The sequence below is a fragment of the Dermacentor silvarum genome, chromosome 10 (assembly GCF_013339745.2).
Source record: "Dermacentor silvarum isolate Dsil-2018 chromosome 10, BIME_Dsil_1.4, whole genome shotgun sequence".
NCBI classification, from domain to species: Eukaryota; Metazoa; Arthropoda; class Arachnida; order Ixodida; family Ixodidae; genus Dermacentor; species Dermacentor silvarum.
In genome coordinates, this window is record NC_051163.1 from 114,673,439 (window position 1) to 114,699,378 (window position 25,940).

The 25,940-nt window shown below is 45.4% G+C and overlaps 1 protein-coding gene across 1 annotated transcript in view; it reads right to left on the reverse strand.

Annotated features, from left to right (window-relative positions):
* LOC119466510 (uncharacterized) overlaps nt 1–10,253 on the reverse strand; it is a 42,937-nt gene extending 32,684 nt beyond the window's left edge. The window contains exon 1 of the mRNA XM_049657094.1: nt 9,581–10,253. Coding sequence (XP_049513051.1) covers nt 9,581–9,871 — 291 coding nt within the window. The 5' untranslated portion in view covers nt 9,872–10,253. The remainder of the gene's footprint in view (nt 1–9,580) is intronic.
* Between the last annotated feature and the right edge of the window lie 15,687 nt (nt 10,254–25,940).

Here is a 25,940-nt window from a genome sequence, read left to right on the forward strand (position 1 = left end):
TCTGCTAATCTTTTCGTTTCAAAATTGCTTGAAGGCGATATATACACGCCTATGAGAGTATCCGTCCAGAGATAGTCTACATAGCATTGCAGTCTCAGTATCTTATCATCATCAAAAATCTAATCAAACCAATCAAACCAAAAAACAAAGGTATAACTATCGAATTTCATTGTGTAATCACGACATGAATATTTTCGTGAAAATGACCTTTGTCGAACGCGCAGATCCATTTCAATACCAATAGAACACTAAACTGAATTTTTTCTGAAGGCCTGTGCGACTTCGGATTTTATCGCTTTCATTTTCAGGCCGTTTTTAAATAAGAGCTACACTATTACTTGTTTCTGTACAGGAGCAAGAACAGAAAATATTTCATACTTTGAAAAAATGGAAACCCACTTTTTGGTGACGTGTACCCAAAAAGGTTGCTTACATGCTCTAAAAACAATTAATGAATACTTGCTTTCTCCCAATTTTTCTGCGGTATACACAACATTTAGTTGTCTTCCCCCGGTATCCTCGGTAAACTATGCGGGGCACGGTGCTTATATGTATTCGAAGTAGGAAGCAATGTTCTGAGTAGGGAGCAATTTATCGTTATTCTGTTCAGGTTCATTACAGCCTTTGCAGAAAGTTACTGATTGAAGTGTTCCAGAGTGCCATACTACCGCTTGTCGAAATGTTTCCCAGACTCCCAAAACAACTGCACAAGATATGGACTTGAAATTCCGTGAAAATACGGATAATTTCAAGTGCAATGCGTGGCGAAACTATCACTTTCCTGTTTTAAATGCAAGTGTTGCAGATAATTGCTAAACCATCGTTCTTTCTATGTGTTTCCGTGCATCATACTAGATGCGGAGTTTGTTTCTCCGGTGTCCCCGGTGAGTTGAACAAGGAATCTTGTTTATATCGGGGGGAAATTAGGGGCATAGCACGGGCAATATCTAGGTAATGTCCCAAATCAGTGGGTTAAATTCGCGTTTTTCCAATAGTATAGACGGCTTCACTGTCGTAGATTTAACTACAATTGAGGTCAAATTTTGCGAACTTAGGGGGCACAACTCGCCAAATTTACCGTGGGATGTGCGATGATAAAATGCGTGTATGTGCGATGGTAAATGTATGTTGATCAAATGCAGTTAAAAAAAAAAACTAAGCAAGTATTCGAAAGTATCACACTGCTCTTATTAGCTGGGTTTCCCAATGTCCCAAGAGAACTCTGTGTTTCAGATATTTTATACTTTGGCAGAAGAGGTAGCATTTTCAGCAGAATGTGTCGCGAAGTTGTTACGTTTCTGGTTTATTTAGGAGCGTACGAATAATTATTGAACCCTCATTTTTTTTCTTTATATTTTCATGCGCGATATATTGGGTTTACCTTGTGTCCTCACTGAACTAAAGGAAGCAGCTTCTTTATGTTTTGTGACTCAGAAGACCAGGTAATGTTTGATGTGTAGGTAAAGTTCAAAATAGATGGGTAATTGGGGCTTTCGCAATAAATTACGTATGCAGCGCTCTAGAGTGTTATGAGCCTGTCTAAGGGGCAGAATTGAGCCCACAGCCGTCACAGAACTATAAATGCCACCAAGACCAAATTTATCGAAAGTTTGGGGTACGCTAGCTATGAAAGCTCTCTGAGCGAAGTTAAATGAGGTTGGATCAAACACGGTCTTTGCAAAAAAAAATCTTATTCAAGTGCCAGAGCGTGTGATATGGTCGCTTCCAGCTATGCTTACCATTGTTTCGATATAGCTGTAGGTTACAACAGATTTATATTTCGGGGAAAAAAAAGACAGGGGTCACGGTAAGTGCAATGTACGACGAAACTTTCGCGTTCCTGGTGCAGTTAGAATTGCATTGCAAATAATTATTGAGCCGTCGTATTTCCCCCTATTTTCATGCGTCATAAGGCGTTCCTAGTTGGTTTCATCGATGTCCTCAGTGAACTAAACAAGACACTTTGTTTATATTTGGGAAAAATATAGGGCGCGGTATGGGCACTATGTGTGTCAACTTCAAAGACAGATCACTGGTTATGATATTTGCAGTAAATTACGCAAGCACGCGATCCGGAGCTCTATGAATGTGTGTCACGAACAGAGCAGAATTGATCCAGCTGCGCTGGGAGAACTGTGAGCTCAACCGATATATCAAAGCTAGCAAAACTTGAATGGCGCGGGGGGGGGGGGGGGGAGTAGGGAGATAAATGGTAAATGTCATGGCGAAGTTAGATTTGTTAAGGAATTACTGGCTTTTTGAGAATTTCTAACAAGTGCTTTGAAGCATTACATACGGGCAAGGTTTCAAACAACACGGTCATATGCGGGCAACTTTTTAAACTATACGATATAATCGCAGGTAAGTGAAACTTTTATTGAAACTGATCGAAAGACACAGCTTCGCTGAAAATTTTGTTGTAATTCTGCAAGGTCGCGCACCTCTGCTGCCTTTTTTTTGTGAATATTGTAAGTCATTTGTGTCGATTGTACTTCGTTACGTATAACCTCGACAATACGATTACCTTAACTAGCGATACATTCGTGCAGTAGACTTAAACATCAGGTACAGTTTTTTGTTTAGTTGATAAAATTGCCTCCAACAAATGTGCATTTTTTATGAGCGCAGCCCGACCCACCGTGGTTTCTTGGTGGCTGTTGGACTGCTAAGGGCGAGGTCGCGGGATCAAATCCCGGCCACGGCAGCCACATTTCGATGGGGGCGAAATGCGAAAACACCCGCGTACTTAGATTTAGGTGCGCGTTAAAAAAACCCGAGGTGGTCCAAAGTATTCCGGAGTCCCCCACTACGGCGTTTCTCATCATCATCTCGGGATGACACCAGTTTCGAGATATTAATTCCCGAACTTTGCAGAGAAATGCATTGGCGTTCCAGTTACTTGATTAACAAAACGTCGTTTTATGCATTGAAGAACAAAATTAACTGGAACGCCAATCCATTTCTCCGCAAAGTTCAGGGAATTAATATCTCGAAAGTGGTGTCATCCTGAGAATTCTAAGTGGATCTTCCTTGCGAGTTCCACGGCTACAATTTGTAAATTGCAATATGGGCCATCAGGTAATTAGTTAAAAACTTAATTAGTGAATTTTTGTTGACTAGTCGAATATGCATTTCAATTTTTTGTGCAAGTAATGTCCGCCTCTTCGAGTAGATCAGCTCATTAACTAGAATGGGGCTATCTGCCACAGGCAACCTTAAATTTTGAAAGCGTTCGCTGAAACACCCTGTATATCATAAGAAGCCAACAAACAATGAGACCACAATGAGAAAGAAGCAAATGTACTTCTGCAACCATACATTTGTATGAAATGTAGCGAGTAGCGCGAACATGCGATGGATTAAAAAGGACCTTCTAACTTTTGAGACTACTCACAGTGACAGGCACTTGAGCAATTGCGTTATTATGACGGACCGTCACACCGTAGGGACTGCCTTAAAGATATTATACACAATGGAACGATCACGTGTGCTTTGATGAGGCCTTGCAGACTGCTCTGCACACTATATTATCACGTGTAAGTTGTTTTATTTCTTGTCGGTGATTGTTTTTCACGAAATCACCAGTGTTACAAAAGTAACTATCATTAGGTTCCAGACTTGTCTGCTGTATCCGAAATTTGTTTAATTATGTCGCAAATTATCTAGCGAAAAAAAATCTTGTCTAATCTCATTGTGCGCCCAACATGAGTACTGTTGTACTACTCTGAGCAAAAATATAGGGATTAAATATTAGGCGATAATGTCGCTCGTCTTCTCCGCCCAAGAATGTTGCCTGAAATTAAAGACCGCAGTACAAATAGGATTGCGAAATCTCCACCGCACTCGTTGGTTTTTAGTTTGTGCGTGAGAATCACGCATAACTAGATTTGATTTTTTTTAGATGAGCTTTATTTTGTGTAATTTTGCCGACTGGTACATATTCCCGAAAGTCCGATCCCTATAGTGCCTACGTTCTCGCCCTAACGATTAGGCTGGAATGCGCTGTGACGCATGTGCAATTAGCAGGCGGATTTTCCCCCTGAGTTAGACTCGATGAGCTACTACAGCGCTCACGGGGATAATCGCGATTTGCGTGCCGGCTGTCTAACTGGGAGCGAGCTCTTCCAATAATGAGCTGAATACTCAACTCCAACTCAGGAGTATTGGCAGTGTTCGGTACTTTGTTGACTACAACACGACAATGTCGTTTGGCTGTGGCGGTCTTCGAAGAAACAAGGGGTGCTATTTTGGGTGCTCCAGTTCGCCATACTGTATGCCCTTATTGGATCGTAAGGCTCGGTGTCTTAAATCATCGTTCACACTGAGATGTTCGGCGTCTAGAGCTGTGTGGGGTGCAATTCGGCGGCGGCGAATTCTGCCGAAAAGGCGCTCTTCGCGTCGACCGGTTCCAGACAGATTTCTGCTGCCACTGCCGTTGGATTGCATCGCCGCTGACCAATCCGAACGCGAGTCAGCAAGTTACCCATGCTTCGCGGTGCTCAGAAATGGAGAAGACCGTGTTCGAGCACGGCATTTCGCAGACCACTGCCCTGAAAGCGATGTTGGCGTAGGCTTTGAGAAGTTGCCAAGCTCTGTGCCACAACAGCCACGTGAAACCGAAGCATAATGACGGGAAGGATTAACTCAGGCGAAAAATAAAAGCGCGCCACCTTGACGCGGGCCAAAAAGAATTATTTAAAAAAATAGTGCAGTGGAAAAACATTGAGTGGTCGTATAAATTAGTCTATACTCGGCATATCGCGCTATCAGTAGAATAATGCGCACTTTCGCTGTTATCGCGGTGTTTTGAGAGCTTGTCGCACCTCTCGCAGTGTGAAGGACTGGCAATGTGAAGGATACAAAATTTTAGCGGCATCTAGCTGGATTCTGCGCCTCTTTGACTCTAAATCTCCGAATGTGAACGAGCCACTCGTGCCTCAAAACGCTAATACGGTGGAATCTGAGCGTCCTGAATCGCATTCCGGTTCATCCGACCAGCACTGGGTACGTGGACTCAACTTAGTTGGGTCAAGTATTATATCTGACTTCTTGAACTTTTTAACGGGCACCCAATGTGCTATAACAGAAGCTTAGTTGCATTCGGCCCTCATTTGAATGTGTCCGCCGCTGCGGGTATCGAACCCGCGTCCTCGTCCTCTGCAGCAAGTGAGCTACCACGGTGGATAGATAGCCGAGCTCTAGGCGGCGGCCAAAGCGATTCTTTCCTCTTCACTATGAAACTGCAGCGAGCACACAAGAAACCAGGACACAAGGCAGCGGTAACACACAGGCGCATGTGTGTTACCTTTGCCTTGTGTCCCCGTTTTTTGTGTGTGCGCTGCAGTTTCATAACGAATAGCTACCAGTTCACCCCACTTTCAGCACGTTTACGATCGTTTCCGGCCTTGAGAAAGAGTGAACGGCCGACAAGAGTTGATGAGCGTTCATCGATGTGTACCACTGCTTTATCGCAATCTTATGCAACACAAGTCACTCTGCTTGGCGAGAAGCGATCACACATCTAGCAATGCGTGCGCCATACAGGGTCGCTTGAGCAGTGACCCCGCCAGCGCTTGTTGACTTCGTTAACCAGTCATACCAAGTGAGGGAACTAGAAACGTTTTCACATGACGTCAGAGACGCGGCTTCTCGCTATGTTAGTACCCGAAAATCGCGACCACGATGACGTCAGTGCACTATGATATCATGCGTGCATCGCTGCGCTTTGTGACGTGCCCATTTTTTCAGCGGGTTATCATTGTTATCCATTCGTCGCTCACACAAAGACGCGCCTGTCGTGCCGTCATGTTTCCTTCTTACGTAGCTTGTGGACGTGACATAACACCAAAATGGCGGCCAACATGACGCCAGTGAAAATTATCTATTTCAGTATGGTGCAACGGCGTATAACGCGAAGCAGTAACAGGAATACAGGAACATACAGGGACGAGCGCTCGTACCTGTTTTGTGTCTTCCTGTTACTGTCTTCGCCCTATTGACCCTTTTCGCAGTGATCCCGTGGGCGCTGCCATGTTTGATCAAGGGGTGACGCGTCCATTGCTTGCCTCAACTGCCTCTGTGTTTACAAGGGATGTGTATGACGCCCCCGGTGCGGCTTAGCAAACCCCTGTTTCGGGATATACCATAGGCGGTGACTGGGTGGACGACACGAAGCTTTGGTCACAGCTTCAGACAACATGCAGAAGTGCTTTCGGAGCTGATTAAGCTATGTCCAAACGGCACGAGCGGAGTATATGGTGCTTATTGTAAAAGCGGGCCCGGGCTAAATATGTATTGCAAGCTATCGAAACATTCCGCTGATGAATTTAATCAGGAGTAGTACGTTTTGCTCTTCGTTCTTAATTTGGCAAATAATTGGAAGCAGTGACTTGTCACGTTTCTCACTCGGTGAAGTTCCTCGGTGCGGTCAATCTGACTATTTTCTGCCTAATCGCTCGCGGATGTGCTCAGTTCCGATAGATTTGTTCTTGCTGCGCTCAAGGCTTGAAGCGTAGCTGTTTTGTACTTTGCAACGCCTTTTAGCAAAGATGTATTATCGCTAGTAACTCGCTTGCTCTTGTGGACCGTCACGAAACATTCAGCTTCGACCATTCGTGCACTAACGGTGTAGTCCGTAATTTATTGCGCATACACAGTGCGCACATATTCAAGTGTGCGCCCATTCACTTAATTCTTGACACGTTGGCGACATAATGGGCGTAAGTTTCCGTGCCAGTTGGGGTAGATGTGTGCAGATACTGTGCGAGAAAATATAGCAGGAAGCGGTGCTACTCCATTTGTCATTGTTGAACTAGCGGTACATCACTCTTGCCAAAGTTCCGAGACTGAAGCCCTTCCTTTGATAGTTAGCGATACAAAGCTGGCGGATGAGCAAATTTCTGTATCCTCGAGAAAAGAGGTAACACGCACGAACAGTTGCAGCAGTGGTACGCGAACTTGGCCACACAGACTCATTCCATTCCTTAATGTGACAGTCACTATTTACGCAGCCAACTACTGCACACGTCTTCAATTCACATGATTCAATCCAGAATGATTGGATCAGAGTGCGTTAGAGAAAACTCATTTGCATATTCGACATCTGATCGCACAGAATCAAGGTAGAAGCGGTAATGGTTTCGTATTCGTGCGCTGTCGCTGAGGCCACATGCGGCGCGACGCCGAAAGCGCCATCTCGTTTCCTTAGAGCAAACTGCTCCGCGAAAAGAGTCAATACGCTGAACAAAAATCTTAGAACTTGAAAGGTACGCGCCTGCGTACGTTTTCCTAGTGTAAGAAGCCGCCGTCGTGAACGTGATAATTATAATTCAGGTACCTTACATTCGCTAACAGGTATATGTGTCACTGTTATTTGATGTACGCGCTTCCTGCTCAAAAAGTATAGTTGAAAACAGAAATTTCAGCCATTTCTGAGAGCGATGTAAACAATGGGGTGAATCACAAAGGAATTTCACGGCCTTTAAGCACGGTGCAAATACAGCGATGCCGAGATGTGAACAGACCCCGGCAAACTGGGCGTCTGAGAACGTCACAATGTTTCCGCAACATTGCAAGTCATATATCAATACCTGTCTCGGCCTTTCACGTTTCTTAGGGCACACATTGCTCTGCAGCTGCCAGAAAACAAAAGCTTTGGCCTAAATGTGTGACATCCAATTCACATCTTGTCATCGTTACGAAAGCACGAGAAATTTTCCAAAGCTTCCGTTTTTCCTGAGAACTTTTGAAGTAACGCCTCCACGGCCCGTCAGAGAGAGCCAATATGGCGGGTAGAGGTGTCCATGGAAGCAGTCCCCTCTTCACTAGCAATTCATTTTGCCTAGCTCCGGCTTTCATACAATGGTTTGGTGACATACGCACTCACTCTGCACCTCAGGACGCCCAACTTTTACACATGATACGGGAGCGTACTAAGAAACAGTCCGGGAGGGTTGATGATGATTTGTAATGGCATCCTCTTTAAAACGGAAGTGCGACAAGTAGTCACCTAACCTGTTTGCGCAAATCAGGTTTAACTGTATCGCAGTACAGTTAATTCGTCTCCGGACATTTGCTGAAGCAGCCACGTGCCTCATGCCATAGCGTAAATTTGCTCTTGCATATTTTTGTACTAGGGCGGTCAGCTCGGCCTCAGATAGCAAGACACTGCCCTTTGTGTTATCGTGCAAATTATCTTTCCAGGTTCCTTGCTCATGCATGACGTCATGCGGCAGTGCAGCGCCATCCATCCTTCACCGGCATGAAGACGCCGCAACGAGGTCAGCCGAATGCAGGGACGTCGGTGCTGGTATGCGCAAGGCATTCCATCAGATTTAACGAAAAACAGAAGCGAAGTTTCAAATACTTGCTGCGGCGGGGTTTCAATATCTGTGGCGGTACACGAGGGAGGCGCCGCTGATAGCAAAAAACGAAATGTGTGCCTTTCTGAAGGGAAGGCGCATCAGCTGACGTTTTGCAATAGAGAGTGCCTCGTGCGCATGCTCGCCGGTTTTGCCGCTTCTCTATTTTACCAGACGCCAACATGCCACACGCTTGATCTTCTCGTGCGATCGCGATATGATGTGATAGATACATGTGTCGCATGCCAGAAATTTCATTTGTCGTCGCAGTTATCAAGTGTAAACATGAAAGGTTTCCAGAATGACATTACAACTGCAACAACCATAACGCCCACGCGTTTGATGATACGAGAGGACAGCAAATACTAACGACCCCAATACAATTGGCGAGAACTAGTACACATGAAACAAAGTCGAGGTGCGCGGAACAAAACTTCGTTAGAAACAGCGTAAGCAGCAGCTTCAAATTTTTTTTTTATATTAGTGATCACGTGCCGAATTGTATTCCAGTGGCCTCTTAAGAAGTAAGCGCCTCGTCTCCAAACATGACAGTGCGTAAGCGTGTCCTTTGCACTCGTATGCCTGCAATACTGGTCGCTTGCTTCGTCAGAGGGTGCCGAAATGCCGCTTTGGCACGCGCTCTCGGATCCCGCGAAACTTTGTCCCCGACTGTACCATACAACGCGTAAAACAGTCGATTGCAAAAGTTCACTGATCACGCGAGCCTGGGCCAAACTACCTTTCCGGGCCACCTATCTCAGCTACAGCTGGCGTGGAAAGCTTTCTTAGGCCGGAAATTAGTTGTTTTCATCCATAATTTGAATTTTCATGTACCGCCCGACGTTTTTCCATTTACTCGTCATCAGGCAATTCGCGCAGCCCAGCGGCAAGCAATGATATCAACCCAGCGGCACGCGGCTAGTATCGAGATCAGTCTAATGATGCTATTCTGTACACATACGCATGTCGCCATGGCCATCGAAGAGGGCGTTGCGTCGGAAATCGAAAATCCAGAAGTCGCACGCCAACCCCCCCCCCCCCTCCCCCCCCCAAAAAAAAGAAAAAATTAAAAATAGGCACGCGCGAGTTCGAGTGATGCGTACCCTTTCGCGCTCGTCTACAACACGCTTATCTCACGCGTACGCAACGCGAAAGCAGCCATCACCGGAAGCTTACACCCGACAACATCAGCGCTATGATCGCATAACCTACGCACTTACGCTTAGCCGAGCCAGGTCTGCCTCGGAAAAGGAGGTCCAGTAGATGTGACGGCCCGCGAAGCACGTTCTGTCCAGCACGCAAGTGTGACCGCATCGCACGAACTTGCGGTAGCAGCGAGTGCACGCGGTGTGAGAGCAGGGAAACAGCGCCGTCCATTTACCGACGAGCCCGCAGTAGCTGCACACTCTCTCGGGAGGAAGGGGCTCCAAGAAAGACGTGCGTCGCCAGTCGAAGCCGGCGCCGAACCCGAATAGCGTGCGCGTCGTCAGCCACGCGCAGTCCTCGGCCATCCTGTTCGGGGCTCGTCGAAGAAGCACGGACGCACATGCACTGTTACAACGATCCCTTCAGCCGTGCACACACAACACTGCGGCGATCACGGGAAATAGTCCACAGGGTCGCGGCCTTCTACAAACGTGTCGATCCCTTTACTGCGAACGCGAGAAACCACAGTGCTCGTCGACGCTTGAACGATGGGTCGTCGTAAAGCACTTGCGGCAGAGGAACTCGCGTTTGAGTGACGCCTCCGTCGCGCTCATTCATTGCGATGGCGCACTGCAAGTGCTGGAGGCTGCGAGCTGCGCAAGCCAAGCTTGGCGTATGCCGTAGTTTCGTAGCGCTAAGATAAGACAAGTGTCGCCACGGCGATAAAGGCGCCTTCGCTCTCGTGGACACGTCACAAAGACGAGATGACGACCCCTCGTGAAAAAGAAACGAATGGTTACTTATCACTTACTTCCTCGCCCGGAAACATCTGCTCTTTATCACAAGTTAAGCCGCGTCGATACGGCGGTTGCGGCGACCCCACTATTATGATGACTACAATAAACAAAAAAAGAAAACAAAAACTGCAAAGAACTTCCAAGTTATCATGGGCTAGCAGTCAATAAGGAATTGAAAAGGGGGAGGTAAATGTTAAAGAGCGTTCATTGGAAGAAGCAAGTTATTAGAAAAGAAAAGCAATCTGTCTCGAGGTGCTGTGCACGCAAAACACTGACCAAGCAGTTTCCGTTTCATAGTGTATGAGATAAGAGAAAGCACTACTAATGTTTGTTGTCTTCTGTTCAAGCCTGTGCCCATAGAGCGAGATAATATGGAGAGCCGATTCATGCATCTGGCAATGCCTTCGTTTTAGGACCTAAATATAGCATGTGCTTCCCCCGGCCAGCTTAGGGCCGCGAACTCTCGTGCGGATGAAGTCCGGACAGGTAGGGGGGGGGGGGGGGGGGGGAAGAGGAGGTGCGATTGTAAACAACCGATTCGGCCAGTGCCAAGGGCTGCCAGTCTGTACGCGCAACGATGTCGCGCGATTTTACAGCGAAGCTCTTAGCCTCTAGTTGGCTGGCATTTGTTCGTGTCCGTTACCAGAAATGTGGGCTGATACCGGAGGTAGTGCAATACCGGGCCGACGAGCGGCGCAGGTTCGGCGCAGGCTTCAAGCCCTCAGCAAAGTGAAGAAAAAAGTGCATTCAACGTTTGAAATCACGCATGCAATATAACAACATTCGTTTCAATAAAGAACAAGCACAAAACAAGCGTCACAAACACATAGTTGATGATAATGCGCTACTGGCAACGAGACGAAGCACGTAGCGCTCCGCGCATACTTTCCCGGTAAAGATTACTGTTGCGCAAGCTGCCGCGGCGACGGCAGCTTGCGACGTGGGGAATGACGCCACTAGCATTTTGTATGTAAAAGAACGAGCGTAGCAAATGATTTCAGTGTTGTTGCAGCACTGATATGGGTAGGGAAGGTATAGTTAGGACTCCCGAGGAGTAGCGTGAGTACGAGGAGCGGCAAAGGGAAAAGGAAAGAACAATACGGCAAGCTGTAGCGTGCTGTCAAAATTACCATTACTGGCATTACTGCTATTACTCTAAATTACCATTATTACCATTACTCCAATGCAATAAAGAATTACATACCCCCTCAGCCGGTGTAGCGGTGGTTTTCAACAGCTTCGCTCGGCATCCACTTTCGCAGGGCCAGGATGGTGTGTAAATTTTTTCTTAGGTCTTTCCATGTCGGCATTTACAACAAGTAACGTGTAGAAGTCGACGGGCTAACAAAGCTACCGATACAAATAGCGGTACTGCGAATGATTAGGACCAACAATATAAGTAGAACGGTGACAAAACAAAAATGCCTTTGCGTGTATTACAACACAACAGGATGTGCAAAAAGGATGTGCAACCGAGCTAGCTGTCCTCTATTATTAAAAGAAAATGTAGTCCATTCACTGTTTTTCGGTAGAGAAATACCAAATGTCGGGACATTTGGCCGTGCCGACTGGGTCAAGCCGAGACTCGGGACGCTTCCTCAAAAGTCCGGACTGTCGCGCTGAATTCGGACGGTTGGCAACTATGACCCGGCTTCAGCTGAGCCTTTAGCATTGCGATGCTAAGCACGAGGTCGCGGAATCGAATCCCGGCTGCAGCTGCCACCTTTCCATGGCAGCAAAGTGCGAAAACGCCCCTGTATACCGCGCAATTGGTGTACGTTAAAGAAACCCAGGTAGTCAAAATTAATCCAGAGTCCCCCAATACGGCATGCCCGATAACCAGATCGTGGTTTTGCAACTAAAACCCCAGAATTTATTTGGTATTTTTTTTCTTCCAGTCGCTAGGCTGTGCGTTACGGCGCTTCTTTTGTCGCGCGAAGTTTCGGCACTCTTCGCCCATATGCCACAATTCTCTTTCATCTGTCCTTCACCCCTTCCTCATGATACGATAGCTCTCTTGCACAGCAAGACATCTAGAAGGAGGTGAAGATACGGGAAAAAAATAAAGTGGTTAGAAGACAACTTTTCTTATTTTTGTAGCCAAGAGCGAGAGCGTTTTAGCTTTGCGTTATACGGTGACCATGATACGCTAGGCCCTATGCGTGTATACGCCTCCTCTCAGCAAAGCCGCGTTAGACATGAAAAGAAACTAATGCTTTAAGGAAAATTCAGAGCCGTTCCACTATGTGAAGATGGAAGACCAGTGAAGCTGTACTTGCTAACTATAATGAGTTATATGTGGTTAATTGCTATTTTGATTAAATACAGACACACATAACTTCGTTGGTGTTAACGTCTTTTATGTTCTCTTTACTTTGTCACCCTGGTAACCATTGCTTTGTGGTCACTGCGGTATACTGCAATTGGTTGCCGATGCTTTCGCGTCCACTGCCGCTTCTGGGCCGGTATTTTGTAGCGATGCGTTATGCTTTATTCTATGCTAGTCTTATCATCCACCGTTCATAGCCGGCTGATCCCGTTGACAACGTGAACGGACCGTCGCTCTGACCACTGACCAAGCGCGAAAAGCACGAAAAGGCATTAGCATGGGAAAGTCATCGCTACAAAATACCGGCCCTGTTCGCGAAGGAGATCCTCACGGACAAGCTGTTTTTCGTTACGGATTATTCGGATGACACGCGTTCGGCTATAGACTATTTTACCGAAGCGTCTAGGTGCCGCCATCTTGGGCTGCTAACACTGTTGTTTTCTCTCTTTAACAACGAAGTGTGCGTTACTACAGTCGATTCGCAAGCATGAATATAGTTGTATAAGTGCGTTCAGCATTTGATGACCATGGTACGTGAAAACGTATAAATTGTTTGTTTAACAGCCCAAGATGGCGGCGAACAATCAATAAAAGATAAAATCGTCTATAGCGGCTTCCCGTCGCCTTCGCGCCCATTCATGCTGTTGCCCACACCGGCGCTCTTTCCATGCACGTTCTTCCTCTTTATTACAGACTACGCGCGTCCTGGACATCGCAAGACCAAAGTACAACTGCTGATAACGTCACTAGAGTGATGTCGACGTCACAAGAAAGCGAGACACATACATTTGTGGGTACACAATGACGTTTTATTATTCCGTCATCCACTCTGGAGCCACGGAGCGCAGCCGGCGCGCAGTAGGCTACTGTGGATTCAATTTTGTCGACGCAGCTTTTTTCTACACGGCCCTGTCGATGTAAGCACTTTTGGTCATATACAGCTTCGCTGGAAAATCAATTGACGCGTTTTACGTGCCCAACCCAGGATTTCAATATCAGGCAAGCCGTAGGGGGAGATTTCGAATTAATTTTGACCGCCTGGAGTTCTTTAATGTACACCTACATCTAAAAGGCACGAGTGTATTTGGATTCCGCCCACATCGGAATGTGATCCATCGGCCGTCTCCTGGATGGAACCCGCGCTCTCAAGCTCAGCAGCAAAACGCAATAGCGACTGGCTTAACGCAGAGGGTCACTTCAACGAACATGAAAACGCCACTGGGCCTGCTCTCAAAAAAAGAAAAAGAAGAATAGAAAACGAAAGGAAAAGGCGTGGCACAAACAAAAAAATGGAATCAAGTTTCTAGACACGTACAGAGAAAACTAACATCAGTCAAAGGAGGACGCAACTGCGCTCAAATTGTAAAAAAAAATTGACAAATACAAGCTCGGATAATTCAACCCGACACCTTTACGCAGAATGGTAACAAAGTTATCCAACACGGCTATAACCACAAATCGGACAATCGCCTCTGTATATCCTCTGATAGCTGATCTATTCAGCCAAACATCGTCGCATTATCCGGATTTCCAGCTTCACCTTTGTACCACAATAGGCAGTGAAACATGGTCGCCTCTCGCGAATAAAATTTTGAGTAGCGGAGCGTGACAATTTTTTTTTTTCTGCAAAGAATGCAGTTGCGACAAAACAATTCGAAGTTGAATGGTGAATGTGTGCGGCAACGATTGTCCTTCATGCGCTGCAGCAACTTGATTCAGCTACTTTTGACGCAGATATGTTTAGGTGCAAGACCACTCCCCAGTTTGAGCTGTTTGAATCATTCAGTGAGAGAGCGATTTATTCTTATGAGATTGGAAATGTTGGCACGTGCTCTATCGTCCAAACCGACCCGACAGCCTTATCATGAAGAATGGAGTAATTAACTTCCCTGAAATTGTCCCGAAACTGAACATTTTGTATGGCAGTGCGTGGAGGGATTGGGAAAGGGGAACACAAAGATGACAGGGAGAGAGAGAAGGGATGGAAAAAAAGGAAATTAGCGGGGAATTCGCTGACGCGTGTGGTATTGCACTATTAGTCAAAGACGTTCACATAAGCCCGTCGTCCTCAAGAAGCACAAAAGTGCCTTCACAGCTCTGCGGGCCGACGAGCGATGGGGGGGGGTTCCAGCAGCACCTAAACAGAAAACGGCCGATTGTCCAGTTTTTGTCGCGCGTTCGCAAGTTTTCTTTTTTTTTTGTCTTTCTGAGGCATATTGCGGGCAGTGGCACAGCAGGTGGTCATGTATTACTGTTATGGGCAGGCAAAAGCCTTGGCACGATAAGTGTTCCACCAAGCCTTTCTCGACATCACTGCTTGCTCTCTAAAAAGAGGTGTTGGTGGCTCCGAAGCGACTCTGAAGATTTCTCTCGCCCACCCTGTCACTCATTATGAGACATGGCTCTACAGGAGAATATTATGCTATCCTTATCCGAAACCAGCCTGCAGTCATCGTGAAAAAAAATGTGCAGGAACTAACGACGATGATCGGCAACTTGAGCGAATCGCTGGACGCTATTCGGTTTATTGAAGGAACGTTTCGATACCTCTTATCTTTTACAAACTTTATATTTCGTTCATCATGTGACGCGCTCACCATATACACACCCAGAGTTTTATATAGAAGCATATACCTCTACAACATGAAAGTTGTACATGCTTTTACGCTTAGCCGCATTTTGTACGCCACTCCATATCTCAAGCTGAACCGCACCGAAACCGAGCGCGTGAACGCCATGATCCGCCTTGCAACTAAGGCAGCCCTAAACCTACCCCACAGCACTAGCACTGCCAAACTGCTTGCACTCGTAACACGCTTCCTGAACTAGTTGAGGCGCACCTTCAGACGCAGTACTTAAGACTCGCCGCGAGCGCCACTGGCCGCCATATCCTCGCCTCCCTTCGCATCAACATACCCGCTAATCAGTCAACCCTTACAGCCATTCCTCGACACATCCATACCCCCCTCGTAGTTAAACCCCTTCCTCGAAACGTCCATCCCCAGCATCACATCTCTCGCCGCGTAGCTCACGCAAATGCCCTCCACAAGTATTACGGACAAGCCGAGAATGTCATTTGGGTAGACGCCGCATGTACAACGCATGAAGCTGTAGCAGTTGCCTACAACCCAACCCAGCCTCGACCACAAACTCACCATCTTCCTTCGGGCTCTACACCTGAGGAGGCAGAGGAGACCGCCATCGCCTTAGCCCTTGCACATTCGGATGCTGAATACATCTTTAGCGATTCTAAGACTGCTCTGTCCAACTTTGCCAGAGGCAGGATTCACACCCCTGCCTCGCACTTGTTGAACAACCCCCACCCAGAATTTACCACGCAGGGTAGAGCTCCGGTGGGTGCTGGCTCACTCTGGAAACCGTCAGAAACGAGGCTGCCGACAAATTGGCCCGAGGTTTGATTTGCCGGGTTCAGGACAGCCTCGATCCGGGTTTCTCGAGGGAGCGGGCGCACAGCTTTGCAGAGCTCACGCAAGCATCCCGTTTGGACCGTTGGACTTACCCTCCTCCCCACCCCTCCCTTACCCACTCCAAACAGATCCTCTGGAGACGCCTCCCATCCCCTCAGCTGCTATCCCACCATTGTGGCACCTCCCCTACATGCTCCTTATGCGGCGACCCTCACGCCACACTCTCCCACATCCTTTTTGGCTGCCCTGGTGATCCACCCCCGCAGGGACAGCCCGCCATCTCAAGCTGGGAGGACTGGGAGGTCCTGCTCTCGTCTATGAACCCGACATCGCAGCTTGCTGCGGTGGCTCGTGCCGCCGACGTCATGAACAAAAGGAACATGACCGTCTCGACGTAGTGTGGGACCGTGCGGTGGTCCAGGGACTTGAAGGAGTCCAAACTCACTTGCTACAAATAAAGTTTTTCTGTCTGTATGTCTACCCACCAACGGTTCTTTCGTGAGCCCAGCAAAAAACTTCCGCCAAAGTGGGCTGATCCTGGCGATAGTGCAGAAAACGGTCCAAGCTCATTGGCACATACCAGGGACGAAAAGAGAGAAAGAGAGGGAAAGAAATCAGGAAACAGAGACAGAGAAAGAAAGAAATAAAGAGAGAAAGACCGAGATATAGAGGGAGAGAGATAGAAAGATAGAAAATCACCACGAAGGTCAGAGAAAGAAAGAGAGAGAGAAAAATAAGGAAACAGAGAAAGGATGATAGAGAAAGAGAGAGAACGAAAAAAAAATCACCACGAAAGTCAGAGAGACAAAGAAACAGAGAAAGAGAGAAAAAGGAAGAAGATATAAAAGAAAGAGAAACAGAGAAAGAAATAAGGAGAGAGAGAGAGAGAGGAAGAAAGAGAGAGAAAGAAAGATAGATTGAGAAAGCGAGAGACAGAAAGAAAATCACCACGAAAGTCGAAGAAACAAAGAGAGAAAGGAAAAAAGAGATATAGAAAAAGAGAAAGAAATAAAGAGAGAGAGAGAGAGGAAGAGGGAGAAAGAGAGAGAGAAAGAAAGAAAGATAGATAGAGAGAGAGAAAGAAAGAAAATCAGTACGAAGGTCAGATACACAGACGGCAAGCCCCATTTTCTCGACAGGGGAAGGGCTGGTGATTTTTTTTTTTTTTGTTATTTAAAAATACCTCCAGGCCCAAAGGGCATTTAGTAAGGGGGGTTTACTTATTACAATGAAAGCACAAGAATACTAGCATGGAACAGGGTTACAATGCAAGTGAACATCAAAACGCAACGCTACAGAGTCAATTGCAAAATACAAAACTAGTTTCCAACGCAAGTGTACCAAAAAAAAAAAGAAAAGTGCAGCACAACAGAATACTTTTCCGAAATAAGTACTAAAAGTACTACAGTACTACATAGTACTAAGTACTACATATCTCCAGTTCAACTATTTTAAACAAATGCGTGAACGCTGGTGGGGTCGAACTTCTATCTTCGATCTCAGTAGCCCAATTATTGTTCTAGCCACGAGGACGCGACCACACACATCCTTCCATCGTGTCAGAGCAGCGCTTCGAAACGTTTAGCGCTTGAGTCACGTGCCAGTTTCTCGCACTTTTCCCTTGTGACAACTAGTGCATAAGACGCTGTGTTAGACGGGATCAGCCAACGAAAACGGTTACTTGCACGAAAATGAAACTGGTCTGGTGAGTCGAAGGACGCTATTATGCCCTTTGAAAAAACAGAAGTATTGGTCACACGAGGCGTCCTCCTTATCTTATTCGCGTGCAACAATGATCCGATACATAAAACTCCTGTTTGCGCCGGTTAGATTGGGTTTTCCAAGTGCTTTACCAGCCACCCCATCATACCGATCTGGCTCCCAGTGACTTAAGCCTAAAAAACACCGCAAGAAAACTCTATGTTTTGACGTGTTGAATGCTCTGCAAACTACCATTAACTAGTTGTTTGACTAGCAAAACAACAATTTTCTGTTTTTAATTCCTTTGGTTGTTTTTTGTTCCTTTTATTTGTTACGAAGATATGGAAAGCCCTCTAGGACAATGGAAGAAAGGAATTAATGTGAGGGCGGATGGCGCTGAAAAATCGGCATCGTTTTTCTCAGACTCGAGATGGTTTTCTTCATACACGAGTTGCAAATCTTGCTCGTCGCCCCTCGTATTATGCAAATCACGGGGTCCTCCCGAGTGCATGAGGTGACGCAGCTGCTTCTCGATTACAACACGCGTTACCCAGCGCATGTGGCACACGTAAAACGTTTAGTGAGAGCACATTTTTCGAGTAATCTGCGACTATATTTACGATTTTATTACAACATGCTGCATTCGCTCAGTGCATGCGGCGTTCTGTTCTTGAGCAAAAGGTCGCGCCTTCGATTACCAGCCGCGACGGCTGCATTACTACAGCTTATTTCGCAGTCCGTGATATTTTTGGGGACGCTAACTTTTCTAAGTTAATACTTTCAAGGTAAATTGTGCGCACACATGGTTGCTGTTGTTCAACGACACATCGCCATTCAATTGGTCACTGCGCGTCGATGTGCATTTAGCTTATAGTGAAATTAGCGTGGCTTTTACGCTGTATAAAAACACAGTTATGACATCTGAATTTCATCATGATAACAACAATGTTTGAAGCAGCTAACAAGGTACGTTGCCAGAAACGGCTTCTATTGGCAGCATTTTAAAGTTCAAAGTTTTTTTTTCTTTGGCCCCTTTCAAACAACCTTGTGACATTTCCCCAAATATTAACAGCAAAATACAGTCATTATTAAACAGAATAGTCACGCAGGAGCACGCGCCTATCTTGCCTCAAGGTAAACGCCGCCAAATTATACGGCATTTATATAACGAAGGTGACACACCATGTTTTGTACCAAGGAAATTACAAAACCAGCGGCTGGGTGATTTAGGCGAACATGAATCTTGGTCGTCGTAATGATGCTTATATATAGGAAAGGCTGAAAACATTTGATGCATAGAAAGGTCGCGGGATTAGTACTTCAAAGAATCAAAGATAATGATTTTTTTTATATATCTGTCCAGCCGGTTATATTTTAAGCTGCTTAAAGTCGGATCCGCGAAGATTCGGAAGCCTCTTTAAATCGTCGTTGCAGTCTCTTAATTGCCTACCTACGTTCAAAAAGGTCAGGTCACGGCAGCCCCTACTGCATTACACGCTAACAGCGGCAAGCCAAATCTCATTCGCTTACGAAAGCGGTAATGTGATCTGTGCACGGTGTAATAAACGCTCCGGGTTCCTTTTTTGTTCATTGTACAGGGGTGTCTTTTCCATGAATGTCAGACGGCGGCCCGTTCTCGACAAAGCAGAACCACTAAAAGCAAATGTGTGCTCGCTCTGATGAACAGGTACGCGAGCATTGTGCCCACAGGGTTCCCCTTAGCGCCTCACTTATGCCTCCACATTCAGGCAAAAACATATTATAGGCTTCCACATAAGCACAATCAGGGGTAAAAGCGACTGCGACCTAGTTCTTTTATATAAATAATTATTTCTTTACCCGCAGAATGCCGATAATGTACCGTATACATACTCCTCGTTACGTGACTGTCCTGTGCTTAGAACACAACCAACCAGTGTATGGTCACGTGATACCATAGAATACACCAAAACGGACGCACATCCAAAACCGCTTTTGCATCCACACACACAAACGTGCTGTTGTCGATTCATGTGTGTAATGCAACGCACAGGGAAGTGATGCAGCTGTCTCGGACACTCTCACAAAGGGGATGATAGTGGCAAGATACCGGGCGGTCCCTTCTTTAGACCGTCGATATTCAACGATTACGTATCGCCTGCTTTAGTGCCCTGCCTTACCGTGGATCGGCACATTCACAATTACTCACTTTTCCGGCGACGAGATCATCAAATTCCACAACGCCGCTGGATCTAACACGCTGAACGTGGCTGCGGGTTGTATTCAGACATCTCATCCACGCTCTGATCACTTGAAAGCGGTCCCTGAATGGTGGCAGACCATTTAGGAAGCCTTTTTAACGCACCCTTCTGGCCTAACACGGAAAAGTGGATGAGTTCTGGGACACTAAACACGTGCGACAGTGGAATGGACGCCAAAAGCCCTAACTCCCACGTGAAGCTTATAATAGAAAAGAACAAGACATTATATAATTAGCTCGAGAAACAGAACTGTTTTCAAAAAACGCAGCGACAACATTTAAAGGAGCAAATCTAAAGTACAAGAAAAAAGACCGCTACGGTCGCTTAGTGGCTTTGACGTTGCGCTGCTAAACGCGAGGTCGCGGGTTCAATCGATTCCCTGCCGCGGTGGCAGACGCATCTTGATGTGGACGAAATGCAAAAGCGCTGACATACTAGATTTAGGTGCACATTAAAGATCCATGGTGGTCGAAAATCAATGCGAAGTCTCCCACTATGGCATCTCTGATAGCCATTCCGTAGTTTTGACACGTAAAATGTCTCAGTTAAAATGATTTTATTAAGTACAAGGAAAGGCAGAAGGTGCCCATCAAATATAAACATTGCTAACATTGCTAAGAAAACACTTTTTTTTTAAGGCAAGGTTATCAATCACTTGGCTTACACAGGTCTCCCCATTCCAATTTATGGTGGAAAGCACCTTCTATATACCTCCGTTATCGACTACTACAGACGTCAGAATAGATGGCGTCCACATTGCCGCTTTGTTGGCAATGCTCGCAAGATGTGATGCGATATTTTATTTATCCGCAGTCTTTTATTTTTAAATGCAAGGCATTCTTTGGCGAACATTTGGCACTTCTAGGGTATCTATCTATCTATCTATCTATCTATCTATCTATCTTTGGTACATACCATTTGGTACCTACTAATTTTGGTACCTACCAAGTTTCCTTAACCAAAATTGGCACCAAAGGTACCAAAATTGGCATAGTATGACAAGAGTGTATGATGAGCATAAATGATAGGTAATGACATGAATATCACGACATCTGTTTCTGTAGGTTATGAAACAGCCGCCTACGTATTGGTGCTCTCGTGGTCGTTTCTTTAGCCCATTAAGGACCAAGAAAAATCTATCCGCTACATTTTGCAGATTTCTTGTGTGAGTTAATATTTTCACACTGTAAATACATTGTGAAAGTTTCATGAGTGCCGCTTTATGCTTTGAAACGCTACGATAGTGTACTTTATAAAGTACGCTGGGCCTTCATGGGAGCAATACCTGATGTAGGTTACCAAATGGTAAATGCTATATTTTGGACTTTCAAAAAACAAAAAAGGCTTGCAGCTGCGAAGAGTGAAGCAAACTTTGCGTAAGCCCTCATTAGCTTCTGGTAGCAAAATGAGCATTTTAGTGGGAAATATTGTTTGCTTAGAGGTGTTTTTACTATTCAAGTGTGTAGCATAATTTCACTGGGAAGGACTTTGGTGTTGCTTTCCGAGGCGCGGGTGATGAAAACATATTATTGACGCAGACATGCTCGTGATATCTTACGATGAAAGCAGGTTTTCAAGTCTAAAGCATCCAACCCCCATTTGGTTGAGTGGTAGTTAAACATTCAATGGACTGGTGGCATCTCCTCCAATAACAGTCGGTTCTTGCATTTCAGTCCTGTTATATGATTTGGTCGGCAAAATTTTTGTTAGAATTTTTGAACCTTTCAAGAGATGGGATCTACGTCTGGTTCCTCAATGCGGGCTGCTCAACTTTTATTGCATAACTCATCTCAATTGGCACAGGAATATAGATCGTCTTTGTTGTTTTCTGTTTCCTCCTACCTATTTTCCTATTTGTAATAAAATACTGCACAATTTATCTGCCGTTTTAAATAATGTTCATATGATGTCCAAATGGCTTTTGATTAATCTAAATTTAATGCAACACGGCTCGCTATTTTATTGGCTGTGAAGATAAGAGCGTTGTCATCTTTCTCACAAGCAAGAAAGGGACCAGGAGGAATAATAGTAATGTTGATGTAATCCTTAATATAATTTCACTTGCAAGGTCTCTGAAGTGTTTCTAGTCAGCAAAATATATTCAAAAATAGTCAGCAAAAAATAACGGCAAAAAAGACACCGTGTGTGCTTCTAGAACACGCACACCCCTCAAGCACACACATAGGCCCAGTGTACTTTACAAAGTACACCTACATTCATTTTCTTGCGACGCTATAAATATGCATTGTACATGGAACGTCATGCATTCATCGTTTACGCCATTCTTCTCTAAAACTTCCACATAAACCTCAGCTTCGTGAAGCATAGGATATGCTTGAGAAAAAATAAAGAAAGCGCATGTACGGCAGCACCGGCTATGTTCAGCACTTCTCCAAGTTTGTCGATGAATAAATCAAATACATCATGCAGCTGTCAAAAAAACTACAACGGGGTCGTCTTGGCAGGACTGTTGTTAGCAAAATGGCGTACTAAGGAAAACAGTATATTTATTCTTTAATTATTTACAAATAACAATGGTACTGTATTGTTAAAGTACGGTGGTCCCTAAAGGGTTAACTTGGTAGGCTCCCCGTACGCTGCTGTGCATAACATCCATTCCCGCAGGGCGTGGGATCTCACGGATAATTTTTTTTTATTCCTTAGTCGCTGGACTTTATTTTAGAAGATTAGGGTAGCTCGCCTTTCGATGGCATATTTTATTTAACATACAACATAGAAACAGTCTAATTTAATTCTTACAATTTATTATACAACACTATTCTTCACGACCAAGTGCGATTCACAAACATATTTTAATGCGACTAGCATTTCTTGCCTGATTCAGGCGTTTGGAGCCTCGCAATTTTTCTGGCTATATATATATATATATATTCATCATCTTGTGGCATCGCGAGAACTATCGAATATGTCCTCTCCTCTGTTATTGACCTTGCTACAGCTCCCAGAGACAGTCGCTCGTAACGGCTTTGGCACTACTCGATGACCGGCCGCTTTCTGAGCAGACGATCTTAGAATGCCGGCTGATGCGCTCTTCACACCAGACGGCAACGAAGGTGCTACTGAAGTTCCTCCGGTCAAGCGACCTGGTGAATGACTGTTACACTCCTATCTTCCTTTGTGCGTGTGTTGGAGCTTTTTTTCATCTCCCGGTATTTTTCTGTGTGTGCTTTGCTTTTTTTGCTTCCTGTGTTCTTTACCCTTTCCCCGGTGCAAGATGCAAACTATCTATCTTCCGGTTAACCTCCCTGCCCTTCTCATTTATCTCGCTCTCTGCATCAAGCCTCTTACGCCGACACAGTGGCCCAAGTTGTCTACCAGCTCGAACCACTAGAACGGTGCCACTAGGTCGTGATGCTGCTGTGGTCGTTCCATCGCCGTCATTCCAGCTTCGTGATCTGACCGGCCGTCGACGTCACGCCTTCTACGCCAACCCAGTGGCCAGGCGCGTAGCCAGGGGGGGGGGGGGGGCTGATGGGGCTTCAGACCCCCCCCCCCCCCGAAATTTTTTCGTGCCGGCATGCACCGCCGACCAAAACTACCACCGACGCCGGGAATAATAATAATAATAATAATAATAATAATAATAATAATAATAATAATAATAATAATAATAATAATAATAATAATAATAATAATTTATTTTCCATGAAAAGAATTACATGGTGGGCTTCTGGATAAAAAGTTGCACGCAGGGAACTTGACCAGCCCAAAAACCCATCGAAGGCAACAGAGGGTGTCGGGCGCTCACATGTGAGTAAACAGATGGGAAGGTGTCAATTTACAAAAAAAAAAATGTGTATACGAGACAGGTAGTAATACACTTTAGCAATTAGAAAAACAAGTAGTCTGCATTAACAAGGAAATATTGAATTTATACATGAGCAATATAGAATACATAAAGAAAGTCTTATTATACGAAAACAGGAAGAAAAATAGGGGGAAAAAACATAACATAGCTATATTCAGTGCAGCATAAACTAAAGCAAATAAAGGGAGGAAAAGTCATACAGTATTGCATATGAACAAACTCATTAAACAACAAGGATTAGTTGGACTGAAAGCAGTTGTGCAGGCTGCATAAGGACAGAAGGTCTATTTCTCGTAAGGCGAGGTTATTGAGTAAAGTCGGAAGTGTATGTCGAAGCATTTGTTGACCATAATTCGTTCTTGAGTGCGGAATGTTCTATTGTTCAGGTGTCCTTGTGTCATAGGCTGCGAAACGTTCGTGTAGGCGAGCTATGTTCAATCATTCTGTATTCTGTCTACAATGTCTTTTTCACGCTCGAAAGACATTTCGGCACGAACATTGCGTACTCGGGCTGGATTTCGCGCACCTGGGGTGGATTTCATGGCACCTGGGGTCACGTAACGCAAGGAGCTACATCCGAGCACAAATTTTCAAGGGCTTTTCGATAGCGAGCGGGCGCGTTGTGGCATCTCGCAGCGGCCGCGGAATCTACGGAGCGCATGGATTTCAATTCCGAAACTGTATGGGTGTAACGTTCTCATAAACTTTTGACGCGAAAGGTGCACTGACATTTCCAAAGGCGTGCTTTAAAAGATTTTCAATTCTGGAACTTTATGGAGTTAATGCTGTTATAAACTTGGACCAACATGCGTGCACTGGAGCCCTCGTGTCCAAGCCGTTCCAGAAATGAAAGCACGCGCTCGCAATCTTCCACACACACGAAAATACTAAATATTACCGTGACTGTGAGCTAGCAGCTGATAATTTTTTCCAAACATTTTCAGGACGCGTGCCCAATGTGATCGATCAGCTGGACCAGGGCAGGTAAAGTAAAATTTGATAAAACAGGAGAAAGGAAATGGCCTATTATTGAGGAAATTCTTTTTGCGGGCTACAAGGTCTGGCTCTCGTTGGCCACAGGGACTGTGGCCCTATGGATTTAAGCATAGGCCGCGCTGAAAATACAGGTATTTTCAGAGCGCTTCTTCGCTTGCGAGCTGATTGTGGAGATACATATCTGAAGAACCATTTGGAAAGTTGCCCCAGTAATGCCTCGTATTTAAGCCCAGATGCACAAAACCAAATTATAGAAATCTGTGCCGAAATTATCAAAGAAAGCCTAGTTGCAAAAGCAGGCTGCTTCTCCATACTTCCTGACGAAACGACGGACATCGCTGGAATCGAACAGCCTACTGTTTCTGCAAGGTACCTAAACAAGGCTGCCAACGGCATCGAGGGATTATTTTAGGTTTTACCACCGGAATAGATGCCCTCTCCCTTTGCGACTGCAGGTTCTATGCAAATGTGTACAAACTGTTGCAGATTCTAGTCACCCTTCCAGTGACCACTGCCAGCACAGAGAGAATATTTTTTAACAAGAGTTTACTAAAAAACTACTTGCGCTCTACAATGTCTGTGGAACGCATGGTTAGACTGGTACTTCTATGCACCCACAGAGACGTCGGCATCAACGTGTCCGAAGTCATTGACCGCTTCGCTCAACTTTCCCGCCGAGAGAAGTTTGTCCTTTAGATAGCAAAGCAGCAAAAATCAATGCAAGTAAAAAGCTCTGTTCCTTCACGTCCATAAGCTCGAAATTATGAAAACGTATGACTGTTGGTTAGCTTTTAAAGCCGCAGAAATTTTAGCCGTTTATTCTAGCAGTTAGCGTCATGATCAAAATTATCATGCGAATACGGAAATTAGGAGGACATCAATAGCCAATTTTGACCGACCTTGCTCATTGAAAGCCCGGCCCACGCGGAGTTTGCCAAAAACACACTCGGATATTGGGTAGTAACTTGCCGCATCATCTGTGGCTTTAGTTTGGCCTTTTCTTTCCTTTTTAGCTACCTGATTTTATTTCTTTTTTGAAACGAAGCAAAACCCTCCTTTAATTGTGGGTGCAGAATAATTGTTGCCGCTGTGCATGCACAGCGGCAACAATTAT